Below are 16,916 nucleotides of genomic sequence, written 5' to 3' on the forward strand. Positions count from 1 at the left end.
AGACCACTTGAATCGGTACAGTCCAATCCGAGCCGATCAAGCCGAGCGACCGAGCTATTAACCGAGTTGAACCAAGCAGTTGACCGAGTTGAGCCAAGGTGTTGACTGAGCCTTTGATTGAGTTGAGCCAAGCCATTGACTGTCATTGAACGATCATTGACTTTTTTTCGGGAACATCTATCCTAACGTTTCAACGTCCAGAGTTCTTTATTGAGGTATGTTTCACCAAATTCGAAGCCAATAAGTTGTTTTTCAATGTTTTATATTTTGATTCGATCCGGTTTTCAAGTTTAAGTTCCATTTATGATGTAATCTGTGGTGCTATGTATCCGAGATATTGTGGGACGACGAACACGAGTTCAAGAGTGATCGAATGGAGTTAAAAATATTTTAAAATTTGTTTAATACTATTTTATATTATTTTAATAAAATATTAATTATTAAAATATTTAAAATAATGTTGATTAATATTTTTAATATTATAGCTTTCAATATTATAATAATATATTTAATTATATTATAATAATATTATTTTCCCCTGAAGCTTCATGCTTAACATGTAGTTAAAAAATTAGTGTAATTTTTTTTAATAATATCAACAATTATATACATGACTTTAAGGTAATTATTTTTCTTTAAAAATTTTCAAATAAAATAAAATAATGTACCCCGAATTATATAACACTAAAAAATAATTTCTAGAAAGTATTTTTAAAATATATAATTTATTTTCAATGAAATAAATTGAGCTTAGAAAAACAACAAGAAGCTAAAATTAGCCCAAAAAGGAAGAAGTGAGACCTAAAAGCCCAAACAAAGTATTCAGCAGTTCACCCTATTACAATTCCCATGTCCCAAACGCCGCGTTTCAATCTAGGGTTTGTCCCAATTAGATCTATAAATAAGCAGGCATGCACTGCTCGTAGCCATCATCTTCACCTTTTATCTGTATTCTACTTGAAGGGTGTATCATGTTCCCCCTTTCTTGCTTTCAAATCTAGATTCTGGGTTTTCTATTTTCATGAATTTTATTCTGTTTTATTGTTTCATCGATCATGTGAAGAGAAACTAAAACTGCAACAATAATATTGGATATAATTCCATGATTACTTGTATTTAAGTCTCTGATGGTCGTTCTTTCCATGTCTTCTTTTCAACATTCTCTGTAAAATTTCTTGGGATTTTTGAGATATGATGAGGTTCTAATTGGTCCGTGTTTCTGATTTAACCGTGAGCGACATTTTTTAACCAAACTCTGATCTCAAATTTCATTGCCCAAGTTTTTTTTTGAAAAGATGTATTCTGTTTTTTGATGTATTTTGTAAGTAATGGAATTAGCTCCGTGATTAATAGCCTAACGTGGGCAATATACGCTATTCCGATCTCTAGAATAAATGAGCAGACGACTTTGGGAGAAGGAATGAGAGCTAATTTTTTACTCTTAATTTTGAGTATTTTTTTGTTTCTTCAAATGCTCAGCCGTGATGAAGTATGAATAAAATCACATGTCAGACTTCAGAGATTTTTCTAAAATCTATGAGAAGAAAATTCATATTTTCTGAGCACAAGTTTGATTTGTTATTCATTAAAAGAAATCTTAGCCTTTCTGGGTTGCTAAAGGTGTTTTCGCCTGTTAATTCCCGCCATTTATTAATCTAATAAGCCACTGTGGTCCGTTAATGGTGGCCTCAAACAGACAATAATTTTACATTAGAATTGGCCTACTTTAGAAATTATATATGAACCTTACGCAGCAATCGTGTGGGAAATTACCAACTTGCTCGAAATGTCATGTAGTAAAATGGGCTTTTGTCATGTATGGTTGGGTTTGTTTATTGAATGTTCCTTATTTTCAAAATGGTGATCGATAAATAATATTTTTTAGGTAACATTGTACCTTAATCATCGTCTCTATAAAAAGTTAAGATGACATCGTTATTAATCATTTCAAATAAAGAGTTTGTGATGATTGGGAAATATGGAATCAAGTCTCCTCGACGTGTATTTTGATGCTTGTTTATGCCGGTTTTGAACAGTTTATCCCTCATCATTTTCAACTCTATTGCGAATTCACTTTTGCCGAGTTGATGGTGCTGGCGAAGTTTCTAAGGCATTTACGTTGAATGATAGCCGATCTGTAGTCCTTACCACGAATTATAACGAGAAGTAACTGATGAACTTCAATTGGCTAAAGTTTGAACAATCCGAATCAGAATTGCTGAGGCTATCAAAGGAGCAAGTTGAGCAATGTACCGTTTGAACACCCCGCAACATTTGATGCTTTAACAGTGGATGTCAACTTGAAAGACGAAATAAAAAACGATTTGATCAAGTTTAGCACCGCTAAAGATTACTCTGCTACAATTGGGAAGTCTTGGAAACGTGAATATGTTTTTTATGGTCCTCTTGGTATTGGAAAATCTTCGATGATTGCGGCGATGGTGAACCAAATGGAGTAGATGTATATTATCTCCAGCTCATTGCGGTGAATGAAAATGCGGAATTGAGATGGCTCTTTCGAGGACATTGATTGCTCTTTCGACGGTTATATTTTGATCATTGAGATATTAATTTTGAGTTTTACATCGTGTTAATTAGCATTGACCAGAATCTTTGATGATAATTTTTTTTGGTACACCGAAAGAAAACATAATAGACTATTGTCTCAACTAGAGATTTCTTTTTCTTGAAGCAGAGCAAGATTTTCCAGCTTATCAGCACATTTATTTCCTTCACGCCAGGCATGTCGGACTTCTACAACCCAACCTTCCTCCAGGATATTTATGCAATCCTTAATCATGTCAGACTTTTACATCCCAACCTTCCTCCAGGATATTTATGCAGTCTTTAACCAGCTCAACTGATATTTCTACCATCCTTTCACCTTTCAAACAATCCACCACCTATTTTGCATCTATCTCAAGGATTACATTTCTTAATCCCAGATTTTTTTTGCTAACACGAGACCCTATCGAGCTCCCCAGATTTCAACGAACAAGCTATTCACGTTCCCCAAAATCATCATGAATCCACTCTTCCAGTCGCCATTGTTATCCCGGATCAGTACACCTGTAGCAGCCAAATCTGTATTAGATTTATACACACCATCAGTATTTAAAATTCATCTTCCCTCAATTGGTTTTTCCTATTTAATCCAGCATGGATCATTTGTCATCCTTCTCTGAGAGGCTGTCTACGTTTTTCTCATATCTCTGGCAAATTGTTTTGCATAACTTGTCACTTTAAACGGATCAACTCTTCCTTCTTTGAACACTCTTTCATTTCTATTTTTCTACAGCCCCCAAATGGCTGCCAAGAATAAAGGACCCCATTCCAAACCATCAATCTTGGTTTTCTTTTAAAGGCAGTTTTTTTCAGCCACTCTTTAAATTCCAGCGAATCGAATTAGTTGTCATGTTCCCTTGCTTTTAGTTCTTCCCAGACCCTTATAGCTATGGGGCACATCCATAGAATATGATTTACAGATTCAACTTCATTTCGGCATTCTTTGCAATTTGAATCTCGTGTCATGCTTTTCTTGCTTCTAACTTCATTTGTATTGAGCTTGTTTAAATAAGATAGCCAAACAAAGAACCTGGTTCTCTCGCTAGTATTTGTTTTCCATATCCACTTTAAATTTTCTCCATATTGCTCACCCATCTCCTTGTTAGACACTGCTTGATAAGCTGATGTGACCATAAACAGTCCGTCTTTTGAGAAACCCCAAATAATTTTGTCCATTTCCTGATAGTCGGTCAAGATTGGGATCTAAACTTTTATTATCTCCTTTCTAGTTTCTTTAGAGATCAGGTGTTGAATTCCTTGGATATTCCACGAACTGTCCTCATCGATGTATCTCACAACTTCTTCGTTTCTACTAGGATTATCAATAAGCGAATATAAATTCTTCAAAGGTTCCTTTTTGACCCACCAGTCCTACCAGAGCAATTTCCATTTACATCCTTCCTTGAGCAATTTTCCAGTGCTTAGCAATTCTCTCCAAGTGGAAGAACTATTTCCTCTTGATTCTATCTCTAGGAACTCCCTATCCTTAAGATATTTTCCTGTGAATACTTTGCACCAAAGACTCTGGTCTAGTGAGTAATTTCTAGCTATTCTTGCCATAAGAGCACTGTTCATGGATCTAGTTTTACGCAGACCAAGTTCACCCATCTGCTTTGATCGGCAAACTTTTTCCCAGCTCAGTAGATGATTATGCACATATTCAGTGTCTCATCCCCACAAGAAATTGGTATTTAATCTGTCCAATTTCTTACAGACAACCACTGGAAGATTAGTTGTTTGCATTGTATGGATTGGGATTGCATTTGTGACAGCTTGGATGAGAGTTCTTCGACCGATCATGGATAGTACTCGTCCTTTCAAACCATCTAATTTCCTCATGACCTTATCTATAAGAGAAGCATAAGTTCCTGCATTGACCCTATTATGGATTATTGGAACTCCCAAACAGGTTCCTAAATCATCCGTAAGGGGAATACCACACAAATCACTTAAGTCTCTAGCCATATTTGAGTTAATATTTGGGGAGATAATTTTTTTTTGTAAGTTTACCTCAACTCCAGCTGCTCGGCTGAATTCATGTAGACAACTTCAAATAATATTCATTTGATCAGATTTAGCTTCTGCAAACAATAAAATATCATCAGCAAAAAACAAGTGACTTAGTTTAATTCCTCCTCTAGAGCACTTAAAAGATTTCCATAAACCCTTTTATTCCTTCTCCAATATCTGTGATTTCCCCATTCCACAACGGCTCAATAGTGCTAGACATGATGCAGAACATTATGATCTTTATAAGTTTTTCAGGAAAATTAAAGTCCTGTAGAGTTTTCTTAAGGAATTCCCAACTGACATTATCGTAGGCCTTTTGGAGATCTATCTTTGCTATAACCGCACCCTTCCTACCTTTAAGATTCATCATGGAATGGGTCGCTTTCTGAACAACCAAAATATTTTCCGTCGTGTTTCTTCCTTTAAGAAAGCTATTCTGGTAAGGGTCGATTAACCTTTGCAGTAGAGGACGCAAACGATGAACAATTATCTTGGAAAAGATTTTATATGATGTATTCAATAAACTTATAGGTCAAAACTGAGTAATGTTGCCAGCAATAGCCTTATTAGGTATAAGCACCATGAAAGTTTTCAATATTTTAGTATCCATCCTTCCCACCTCCATAGCCGTATTAACAAAGTCTCGTATAGTATCCTTCAGTGTCCCAGTTCTGTTTATAAAAAATGGGTTGAATGCCATCGAGGCCCGGAGCTATCAATCCCTTCATGGAGAACAAGGATTCTCTAACTTCAACCATTGTGGCATGATTGATTAATTCGGTCTTATCGTCTTCACTTAATCTGGGCATAAAACTATCATAATCTGTTGAGAGTTGTTCATACTCTTTTCCTGCGAACAACTCTTTATAGTACATGTAGACGTGATTGCAAAGAGTTTGCTTTTCAGTAATCTATTCATTTCCTATGTATAAACCCACTATTTTATTATATCTTCGCCTCACCATTGCGGTAAGATGAAAGAACTTAGTGTTCATTTCACCTTTCAAAATCCAGTCCAGTCTAGTTTTCTGGAACCAAATGATTTCCTCTTGATTTAATACTTGTTGATATTCAGCTTCGAGGGCCATTTCCAACTCTTGAAGATAAGAAGAATATAAATAATTTGAAGATCTTTGAATACCTTGAATCCGTTTCATCAAGGTTTTCTTACGTTTAAAAATGTTACCAAACTTAGTTTACTTCCATTCAACAATGACATTCTTCGTTTCTTCCACCGCATTGACAAGTGAATCCTTTTTCTTATCCCAGACTGAACTAAAAACTGTCTTGAATTCTTCATAAGTAAGCCAAGCTGCTTCGAATCTGAATGGGCGTTTCTCTCTGTCAATTGGAATTCCCAAGTCTCTGTTAAACAAGGATCGGGTTGTGATACGATTAGAATCTAGTTAAAGTAACCACTCTGAGATTTGGAATAGTTCCACCATATCAGTATTCTGAAGCAATCGATCAAGCCTTTCATGAAGCGTAACTCTCCCATGAAGGTGTCTAGTCCAAGTAAATTTACTGCCCACATACCCTGTATCCATAAGATTACACATATTCCAGCGTTCCCGAAACTTTAAGATGTGTTCCATACAGTCTGAGTTTCTACCAACACATTCATCAATCGTAGCAAAATCATTGAAATCTCCCACCAACATCCAAGGTTGATTTACGTTCATAGAGTAATTGTAAATATTCTCCCAAAACTCCTCTTTTTTATTCGAATATGGTTGAACATAGACAATAGAGAGCAACCACCTCTTACCATTCTCATGGATTTCGACATGAATAACTTGATCAGTATGTTGCCGAATCATAATATCATGTTGACTTGTGTTCCACATGAGAACCAATCCTCCCTAGAGGCCTTGAGCAGGGACCTCGAAATGATGGATGGGATTTCATCCCGAATCAAATCCTTACAGTTTTTTCTCTAGCACAGAACCAACGCCTGCCTTAGCTTTTGTTTCCAGTAGACAAATGATGGATGGGATTTCATCCCGAATCAAATCCTTACAGTTTCTAATAAAATCATTATTCCCTACGCCTTGACAATTCCAAGAGATAAGCTTAATCTAGAAAAAAAAAATTTATTGTTATTCGCCTCTATGGTCATCGGCTCATTTAACGTAGCAGCTTGTTCCTGACCAACTGGTTCGGCTTCCATTTCCAGCGTATTTCGGTTATCTGTTTGATTTAGAGCTTTTTATATATCCATTGAGGACTACCCCTGTTTACCGATAATATTCTCCTTTTCCGTAATTTACCCCAAACCAGCAGTTTGGTTACCATCCCATCTAAGCTTGCTCTCTTGTGTCTTGCCCTGGTCATCTTTTTTTGCATGAACTTTAGGAGACTGGGAATATTCATTTTTTGTCTTTAAATTTTCTTCACCTGAGCTTCCTACCAAATTACTCCCTCTGATTCTATTATTGCTTTCTTCACGTTGTAAGGACTTCATATTTTTTGTTGATCCTTCAGGTGCGTTGCTGTTAACGTTAATATCATGATTTCAGTTATTATTTTCCTTTCCCTTGTCTAAGACTTCTTCACTATAATTCTCCAGATTAGCAAATCTGTTATTTCTACTTGGTTCTTGGTTTCTGCTTCTTTGATTCTTAGGGTTAAATTTTGACCCACGTTGTCTTCTTTGAACCAGCATCCAAGGTCCATATCTATCTTTAATCCATTCATTTTCTTCATGTTGAATTTTCTTATTTCTCACCTCTTCTTGTCTTTCTTGTTGAACTTGATTATGTGGTTCGCTATTGACTTCCCTAGCAGCAGGAGACTCCTTCTGATTCGCTAGACAATCCGTTGCTCTATGACCTACAACACCACAGTTGAAGCAAGTAGAATGCAATCCCTCGTTTACGATGTTATAAACCTTATTTCTTATACGCACTTTTGACAGTAGATGAGTATTAAGATCGATTTCCACACATATTCTAGCAAAACGCCCTCTTGTTGACCATGCTGTATAGAAATCAATTTTCAGGGGCTTTCCAACCATACTTCCTATATTATACGAAACACTTTCCTCAAAATACTTAATTGGAAGACCAGGGATATGAAGCCAGACCACCGTGGAGGGAATACTTGCGTTTGCTGCCACAAAGTTAGGACGCCATCTTTGGACTGTGATATAATGATCTAATATCTTCCAGGGGCCTTCCATAAAGACCTTTGCTCTATCTACCATATTCTGAAATTTAATAGCATAGAAACCATAGCCAAGATCGATGCATTCGAACTCACCTTCCAATTTCAATAAATTTGTCACTCTGCTAATGAGGGTTTTGTATGCCACTGTTTTACCTAATATCTTGATAATGAGCGCCTTTCTCCATGGTTTCCTCAGTTTTTCTTTTAATTCTTGGGGAATCTTGATAGTCGGAATATAATCCCCTTCACCTTCTTCCTCTTCGTTCGAATCTTCGACTTCAACTTCAATCGAGCTGTTAAAGTTTTCCGGGAGAATGGTCGGGCTTATTACCGTATCTCTCCATGACCTTCTCGGAACTTCCTCATCCGAAACTCTATCGCCTTCGGTTGGCTGGAATCTTTTATGCTTTCGCTCCACTTTCCCCTCTCCTTCCACCGCCTGGGTCACCCCGGTGACCGACGAAGTCACTTCCTGCATGGTAACAAATCGACAAACCCCAAAGAGAGCTTTTCTTGTGAGAGAGAATTTCTAACTTGTTGAATTTTTTATTTTGAAAACCAATCTTGAATCTTTGATGATAATTAGACTATATAATTTACAATCTACTCTTTTTGATCTCTTAAACGTAAAATTGATATAATATTTTCATTGGAAAATACTTTAACTCAATAATTTTTTTCTTAGAATCGTCGACTTTTTTAAAATTAAATCATAATAATTAATTTATCATTAATGTTTTTCAAAAAAAAGTAAAGATACCCTAACATCTTAATTTATATCAAATTTAAATATATAAAGTTTTATTTATAATATTGTCATGTTTATAATATAATTTATATAGTTTCAATATTTATATGTATAAAAAAGTGACAAACTTTAATATTATATATATTATAAGTGTAGATGTTATATAATTGTGTAATATTTATATTTTAGTATGTGTGTAAAAATATAGTTATTAATTAAAATAAAATACAATAATTATGATATTACAGATTTTAAGAAATTATTATTTATGATTTTATTTTATTATATTTTTATAATATTTATAACGTTAAAATAATTTAATACAAAATCAAAACTAATTTTCAGATACAATGATGAAACTTCAATCTAATTATAACATGAAATAGATTAATTCACAATTATAAAACAATGTATTTGATAGTTGTAGTGGTAAAACAATGAGATTATTTTTGTGATTATTGAGTCAAATTCTAGGAGCTGAAATTTTAATTAAATTATTTATTAAAATAATAAACACTTGTCATCGATAATATTTAATGAAGTATATAACGAACATGTACGAAAGAGTCTAAATAAAATTGTTAATGTAAATATTAAAATTTTGTAAATTTATTATATATATTATAAATATTAAATATTTATAATTAATATTATAAACATAATAAAAAATTATATTATAATATTTAATAAATTTTTAATATTTATAAATATCAAATATATGACAAAATTTAATATATATATATATATATACATACATATTGTATAAAAGTGTATAATATTTATTTTTAGTATGTATATAAAAATTAATTATTAATTCAAAATAAAATAAAATAATTATCATTCTATAAATTTTATCAAAATTTTATTTATAACTTGATTTTACTATGTTTTTATAATTTTTTTAGTATTAAAATAAATTAATAAAAAATCAATGCTATTTTTTGGAAATGGTGATGAAACTTCAATCCAATTCTAACATAAATTAAATTAATTCTAAATCTTAAATTGAGCTTAAATCATAGGAGATGAAAAATTATTTTATTTTATTTACTTTTACCAAAATATATAACGGAATATATAACATAAATATATAAAAGAGTCTTAATATATTATTAGTTTGAAGATTAATAAATTAAAAATAGTATTATAATTTATATTTATTAAAAATTATAATTAATATTATATGCATAATAAAAAAGTATAAAATAAAAATATTATAAAAAAAGTTATGCATTTGACTATGATATATATATTTAGATTTTTGGTTTTCTTATTTTTTAAGAAATATTAATGATAAATTTATTATTATTTAATTTTAAAGAAAATCGAAGGGTTATAAGATAAATTTATTGAGTTCAGGGCATTTCCTATAAAGTGACACTAGATTCGCATTCAAGTAATAAGAAAAGGAGTAAACTAATAATTTTGGACTCGATAACAATAACAATCAATGGCGACCGACGATGATGGTGAGTGGCATCCAATAACAAGAGATTTTTATCGAAATTATGAGTTAAATTGATATTTAATCTAAAATTTAGGGGTCAAAATGATATTTTATCTAAAACTCAATGTCAAATTACTATTCTACCTAAAGTTTAGAGATCAGATTAAAAATTAACGCATTTTTACTCATGTGTCACATCATAAAAAAATAGAAAGTTTACTAATTGAACTTTATTCTCTCTTTTATTTTATTTATTGTACTAAAAATATTTTCAATTTAATCATTAAACTTTATACATTGAATTTTTTGTCACTCATATGTTAGCATTCTAACCGTGTTATGACGTTACAATCAATACCAAAAAAAAATATAGTTTTGGATCTTATAGAAAATCAAATTTATACTAAAAGTACATAGTTTTAATTTAAATAAAAAATAATTTTTTTCTTTCATTTTCTACTCTTTTCTTTTTTTTCCCTTCTTCCTCCTCCCCTTCTCTCCTTTACCTCAATGAAACCAAGATTCCAACCACTAGACAGGCCGTTATTCTGATAATTAGGGATGTACAAATTCGGGTACCCGGATTTTTGGGTACCCGGAATTTTCGGGTAGACGATTTCTCGGCCCGTGTCCCGACCCGGATGTTACGGGTACCTGGATTTTACGGATACCCGGTAATCGGATACCCGATACCCGGGTTTTTAATTTTTTTATTTTCAAATTATTAATTTAAAAAAATATATACACAAATTTAAATGTTCGAAACTTCAAATTACATACTTTAATATCCGAACATAAAATTAAAAAGTTCAAAATACAAAATATAATAATCCATAAATAAATAATTAATTATATTTTATATAATTATATATAAAAAATAAAAAAAATTAAAAACTAACCGGGTACTCGGGTAACCGGGTACCCAGAAAAACTAGATTTTGTGACCCGGGCCTGACCTGGGAAATGTTGGGCCGGGTACCCGACCCGGTCGGGTAATTTTTTTAGAGAATTACCCGGATTTTTTAGATCCGGGTCGGGTAATTTTGCACACCCCTACTGATAATTGTCGACCACCTTCGCCGAAGATAAATGATCAAGTACTGGCTAAATACCAACCTCTGTAGCTAGATTTGGTAAGCAACTAGGACATAAAAGATTATAGCTGTCGCTGGACGAGATGGAGTGCATTCGATTTTGGTGTAAAGAAAACTTTGGTGTTTTACAAAGGAAGGCCTTCAAAAGGGATAAAGACGAACTGGATCATGCATGAATATCACCTTTCACATAGCCCTAGTTCCAACTACAACATTAGACCATTGAAGTCCAAAGATTTCTCCACGAGGGTAAGAGCCTCTTCTCCAATCATTTCATTTTAGATGTGATTTTTCAGTTGGATGATTAGGTTCTTTGCTGCATACACAAGAAATCCCATGCTTTAACTTCAACATCAGCAACTGTAAATGACCAAGTTCCAGAGGAAGATGAAGCTGAACAGTTCATGCAAGATACCCTTTCACCAGCCCTAGAAAGCCCTTCAACCAACAACAATAGCAGTATTAGCCTTTAGCCACATAAATAATGTTCTTTCTCCGATCTCTTAGGTGTCACGAACTACTCGATGCTTAGTAGTCAGAAATCAGAATAACAATCAGCGTGGTGTCCGAAATATGAGGTTGAGGAGAGAAATGGAGAGAGAATTGCAGGAAAAAGAAGAAAGAGAATAAAGGGAAAAAAGAAAAATAGTTTTTTATTTTGACATTTAAATTTATTTTTTATAAAATCTAAAACTATATCATTTTGGTGCAATCATAACGCGGTTCGCAGGTTAACGGGTGGGTGACAAAAAAATCCAGTGTACAAAATTCAATGATTAAATTTAAACATTTAAAAGTACAACAATTGAAATAAAAGAGAGTAAAATTCAATGAATTAATTTATAATTTACTCTTTAATAAAATCAGCTCGACTCAGGTTAATTGATTTTAATAAACTTGGTCATTTCTACTTTTAATCTATCTCCTTTGACGTTAAGCTGGCATTAGTTATTTTGTCCTGTAACTAAAATATTAATGTCAGTTATTTTTATCATTTTCTATCATGTCATGAAAAACTATATACACGTTTAATGGGGTAAAAGTGTATAACTAAAATTTTTCTTCTGTGTAATAGGTACACAATAACACTACCCAAAAAAAGGCAAAAAGATCAGTGGGACTAACCCCCCCCCCCATTTCCATCTTCTGATACATGTATAATAAACCAACCTCAATCAGCATTAGTGCCTCCCATAGCAAGTCTCGGTCCGTGTAATTTCGTGTTATTTGCATTGCCGCGGTCTAAAATTGTCGTTGGATAGAAGATAGCTGATCAAAATTTCCAACCTTTTTGCCCCGGGGCCGGGCCTGATTACCGTTGTATTACCGATAACTGAGCAAGGATCAGTCCCATTCTTCCCACTTCCTACGCACCAACCACCAGGAGTAAACATATCTGGGCCCCGAGACAAGAGCTCAGAGTCCATTTTATCAACTACAGGATCATCCCTGGGGAACTTTCTAGCAAAAGGAGCATTGCTATCAATCATACGTTGCATGTCAGCAAGCCTGAGGTGATGAGGATGCTGCTTCGGAGGGTTATCCCACGATATAAAATGGAGATCACTGTTTACCGTAGTGTTACGGAATTCTTGAGCATTGCAAATGACTGTGTGGAAGTAACCTTCTGGAGAAGATAAAAAGTTTGCATAGTACATAAGGACGGTTCGAGGTAGGTTGTCCCATCCCCAAATGCAATAGTCGATAAAAGGGCGAGAAAGTGCCATCCAAGCAGAACCTGTGACAAAATGATATGCTTAATCAAGATACTTGTGGATATTTATGGGCTGTCTAACAGATCCTGCCAACAAGTTAGATGGAAAAACATTTTGCCAGAATAATGAAGACATTTTCCGATCAAACTATCTAAGTAGCATGCATATGATCATACAGCAGCCAATTCAAGATATAATCCACTACTTCATGAGAATTTTTCGACATTTATACTGCATACTACTTGTGTTTCTTACAGCTAAAGGATACTTTATATTTGTCACTACTGCAAAAAGTTTCTACACAACCATATGATTGATCAAAGTTATTGAAAACATCATGATGAACGTTATGCAAAAGCATCAAATCTATACTGTTTAGTCAGCAATTATATACATCATAAAAATTCATTGAAATTACAACTTACAAGTCAAACATAACATACATGCACCGTTTAGTCGTTTATGTATCTGAAGCTAATTGGAACATCAAATCTATACTGTTTTGCCTTAAATTATTGTTTACAAAGTTTCAAAGAACAGAATTACTTCTGAGCCTTTAACTTCTATTTTCATTATTATAAAATATTCTACATGAAAAGGAAATCAAATGATACCGTGTCTAGCTTTATAGCAACGCAAAATCAGTTCTATAAAAAATAACCCGCAAAATCAGAAAAATGCATTTGGATAGGTTACAAATGATCAAAAAATAAGAAAAGAAATAAAGAATTTTAGTCAGCTGAGCCTGGAAGCCAAAACTAAATGATCGCATTAGTGCTAGCCACATGAAATAGAACAAGAATAATGTAATATTTGATAATGAGAAGACTATTTTAGGCTAAGAAGCAGTTTTGATTTCTAGTTTCTCATCAAAGAGATGAAAAACTTCAAGGATTTGCTAGAATTCAGAGTCAACTATTAGCCGTCCAATATGAAATTTAAATTTATAAAAAAAAAAAACCACACTTAAAATGTAATAAAACCTCTTGATAAAATCAAAGTGAAATGAGGTCGGGTTCAAAGGAAACTTGAATGAATTCACTGCTTTAACGTTCCTTTCTAGAAAAGAGTGAACAACGAAGAAAATGAGTAATGATAAATAAACATTAATTATCTTTTTGTGCATCAAGTTTCAATAATGGATTTGGAAATATTAGGAAAGTCAACGTTAAATAAATAGGAAAATCTACAAGATGTCATGTATATCCTTAAAAACTTTCGGTTTCTATGTTTTAAGGGGAAGCGAGAGAGTTGGCAGGTAACCATGGGTTTCACCATCTAATTGACAGGAGCGACATCAAGAGCATCCGGATCAAACATGTTTCATGGCTATTTGGGAACAGAGAAAAAATATAAGTAAAAATAATTTAGTATCCTAACAGAAACTTCTGTTTATTGCGCCGGTTTTCCTGAACATTTCTCACCAACAATCCCCCGAGCTAAGCAGCAAAGCTTTTTTTCATGTGTATCTATTCCATATACTGAAACTAGCTTCTTAAACAAGGAAGCAGTGTAGGCATGTCATTCTACTATACATATATGACACTTCGTTTGGATCAGAAATTCCGAAATATCTTGTCATAATATGAGAAGCATTAAAAGCAAAATAATCACATCAATAAGCTGCTTATACACAATCAGAAAGCTGAGAGAACATGATATGGGAAGTTATTAGTTCTCCAACCAGTCAACCTCAATTCATATCAAAGCTCAGTCGAATCTACTGTTCTTGGAAATCCCAGATTTATGAAGTCTTTAACTTTGGCATCTAACTTGATCACAAAAGAATCAAGTGATAACCATATTCCAGTTCCAACCTCAATAACAATACTCTAACAATAAAAGAAAAATTACTCAGCAAAATATTATCTAAAATGATTAATCAAATCTCGCAGAAATCATTATATCTAACAACTATCCTCACAAGAATGAAACACAGTTGGACCAATTCAAAGAAAAGGGTAAACAGAGTGTCTATCTAAACACAACTTATCTAACAATGGCAAATAAACAACATCACTGAAACGCCTACAACTTGAAAATTTCAGCATACTTACCCGTAAAGAGCTTGAATGCAGTGGGCACGCTTCTCTTCTGTGTAACCCAAAACACGTCAGCTTTTCTCATACTATACAATCCTGGATCTATAATGATTGGCTTAGCCCTCTGAAACCTGCCATTACAACAACAACAAAAAAAACCCAACAATCAATCAGTATCTCGAAATAAAAGATGAGCGAAAAAGGGAAGTTAGAGGGAAAAGTAAAATTTAAAAGCTCTAATAAAAGAAACGAACTCACTCTTTCCACCCAATATTGCTTGTATGATCAATGAAGTTCAGATCCCTTGGCAAGTATGAAAATGTGTGCAACAAATCTGAAAGATACCCAAAATCTCAAAGCCAATATCAAGTAGCAAAGCTAGAAAAACACACAGAGAGGAATGGAGGGAAATAAGACAAATAGTACTAAAAATGAGGGGAAAGACGTTTCAATTCCCAACTTGGAAAAATCAAGGATGAAAATGGATTTTTCCTCTCCAAAGAAATGGGGGGTTTGGGGGGGGGGGAATTAATTATTTGGAAGATTCAACTCACCATCTTGGGTAACAAGGGGATAATCAGTAGCACTAAGATTAATAAACCAATCCCAATCTCCACCTTCTTTCAACAAAATCGCAGCAGCATGAAGCGTATTAGCAACCATAGTAGGGCCTCTGTAAGTAACCAAATTAGCTTTCACAATCATCCTAACATTCCCAACTTCGTTAAACACTTGATGATCTTTCAAAAACTTCTCCAGATCGAGCCTCTCTTCAGAGCCAGCTTCCCGGTCAAGATGAACAACGTATTGATTCAACGGGTGGTAAAGGGCTAAAAGGGCCCTTTTCAGCATCCGACCGTCGCCAGCGGTGCCGGAAATGAGGTAAGCGAAGCGGGGAGGCGGAGGGAGGGTGGAGATAGGGATGGGTTTTAGTCGGTTCTCGACGAAAGGGGAGGAACCACCGGTTACGGCGGAGGAACGGTAGAAGAAAAGGAATGAGGAGCCATCTAAAGAGGTTAAGGTTGTTAAGAAGAGTAAAAATAAGGAAACGATGGAGCCAATAGCTAATGGGAAGATCCATCTACGCTCCATCGCTTGATTGTTGTTGCGACGAAACTGCAAGTAATAGCTTCTTAATCTCTTCATTTTCTTTCAAGTTGTTTGGATAGAATGAAAGAATTAAAGGGAAAATTGAGATTGTTCGATTTGCTGCTTTTGGACTTTTGAGTGAAATTTAAGAGAAGTTTTCTTCTTCTTTGGTACATGTTAGATACGGGGAGGAAAGCATTTCACCATGAAAATAGGGGAATTTAGGACAGATTAATCAAGGTTATAAACTATGGTCAGATTATTAATTTCTTTTCAAAGTTATATAGTCTGGTCAAATTATTAATTATAAACATAATATATCTTTGTTATCCTCTCTGTTTTTAATACTTCATCTTTGTTAATATGGACCGACTCAGATCGTACACCAGATTTTAATGAGTTAATCTCTATAGAGAGAATTTCTGTATACACAATAACCTGAACTCAAAACATGTTTATCAAACTGTTTACTACTTAAACCATACCTTGTTCTGATAATAAATCATAATAGTTTGAAGTGTTAGAAGTCCTTGAATTTTTATTAAAAAAATAATTAAATCTTTAAAAAAATTCATTTTATTAAATTGTATACTCCTGAATTTCATCAATACACTCATTTTACCAACGTTGATTATTAAATCTAATATTTTATTTTATATTTAAGTGTACCAAGTCTAGTAGAGTTAATTGTACTACAAGAAAGATAACTATTCTACACGAAATTTATTATTATGTTATATTTTATTTTAATAGGCCTTTATTGTTGTATTTATGGAGTTAAATTAAACATTATTATTTCTTATTATAAGTTTAAGATTTTATTGTAAATTTTCAACAACCCTTTTCAGTTCTCACTCGAATTGTGAGTTTGTTGATTTTCATTTATTTTCTAAATACCCGTCACCGTATTCCTCCCTTCCCCACCTTTCCCACCTCATCAACTCCCAAACCCAACCATCTCTACATGATAATATGGTGGCCCAAGGAATGGCAGTCTCATTGAGTGACACTTGTCGAACGCTAACAAAATATCCCCAT

At 33.6% G+C, this 16,916-nt stretch overlaps 1 protein-coding gene and 4 non-coding genes across 5 annotated transcripts; 4 read left to right on the forward strand and 1 right to left on the reverse strand.

Annotated features, from left to right (window-relative positions):
• The first annotated feature begins 1,051 nt into the window (after nucleotides 1–1,051).
• Nucleotides 1,052–1,133, forward strand: LOC120177531. The gene has a single exon (XR_005521423.1). It is a non-coding gene; the product is annotated as a small nucleolar RNA Z199 (small nucleolar RNA).
• A 53-nt stretch (nucleotides 1,134–1,186) lies between these two features.
• LOC120177530 lies at nucleotides 1,187–1,263 on the forward strand. Its single transcript, XR_005521422.1, has one exon. It is a non-coding gene; the product is annotated as a small nucleolar RNA SNORD18 (small nucleolar RNA).
• A 73-nt stretch (nucleotides 1,264–1,336) lies between these two features.
• On the forward strand, nucleotides 1,337–1,429 carry LOC120177532. Its single transcript, XR_005521424.1, has one exon. It is a non-coding gene; the product is annotated as a small nucleolar RNA U54 (small nucleolar RNA).
• A 45-nt stretch (nucleotides 1,430–1,474) lies between these two features.
• On the forward strand, nucleotides 1,475–1,569 carry LOC120177533. Its single transcript, XR_005521425.1, has one exon. It is a non-coding gene; the product is annotated as a small nucleolar RNA R64/Z200 family (small nucleolar RNA).
• A 10,597-nt stretch (nucleotides 1,570–12,166) lies between these two features.
• Nucleotides 12,167–16,096, reverse strand: LOC120177508 (beta-glucuronosyltransferase GlcAT14B-like). The gene is made up of 4 exons (XM_039183633.1): nucleotides 15,344–16,096; nucleotides 15,048–15,123; nucleotides 14,805–14,920; nucleotides 12,167–12,770 (listed from the first exon to the last, which is right to left on the reverse strand). The coding sequence occupies exons 1-4, from the start codon at nucleotides 15,933–15,935 to the stop codon at nucleotides 12,256–12,258; spliced, it is 1,299 nt and encodes a 432-aa protein (XP_039039564.1). The 5' UTR covers nucleotides 15,936–16,096; the 3' UTR covers nucleotides 12,167–12,255.
• Between the last annotated feature and the right edge of the window lie 820 nt (nucleotides 16,097–16,916).

This window comes from Hibiscus syriacus, unplaced genomic scaffold, assembly GCF_006381635.1.
Source record: "Hibiscus syriacus cultivar Baekdansim isolate YM2019G1 unplaced genomic scaffold, ASM638163v2 tig00112289_pilon, whole genome shotgun sequence".
Lineage (NCBI taxonomy): Eukaryota > Viridiplantae > Streptophyta > Magnoliopsida > Malvales > Malvaceae > Hibiscus > Hibiscus syriacus.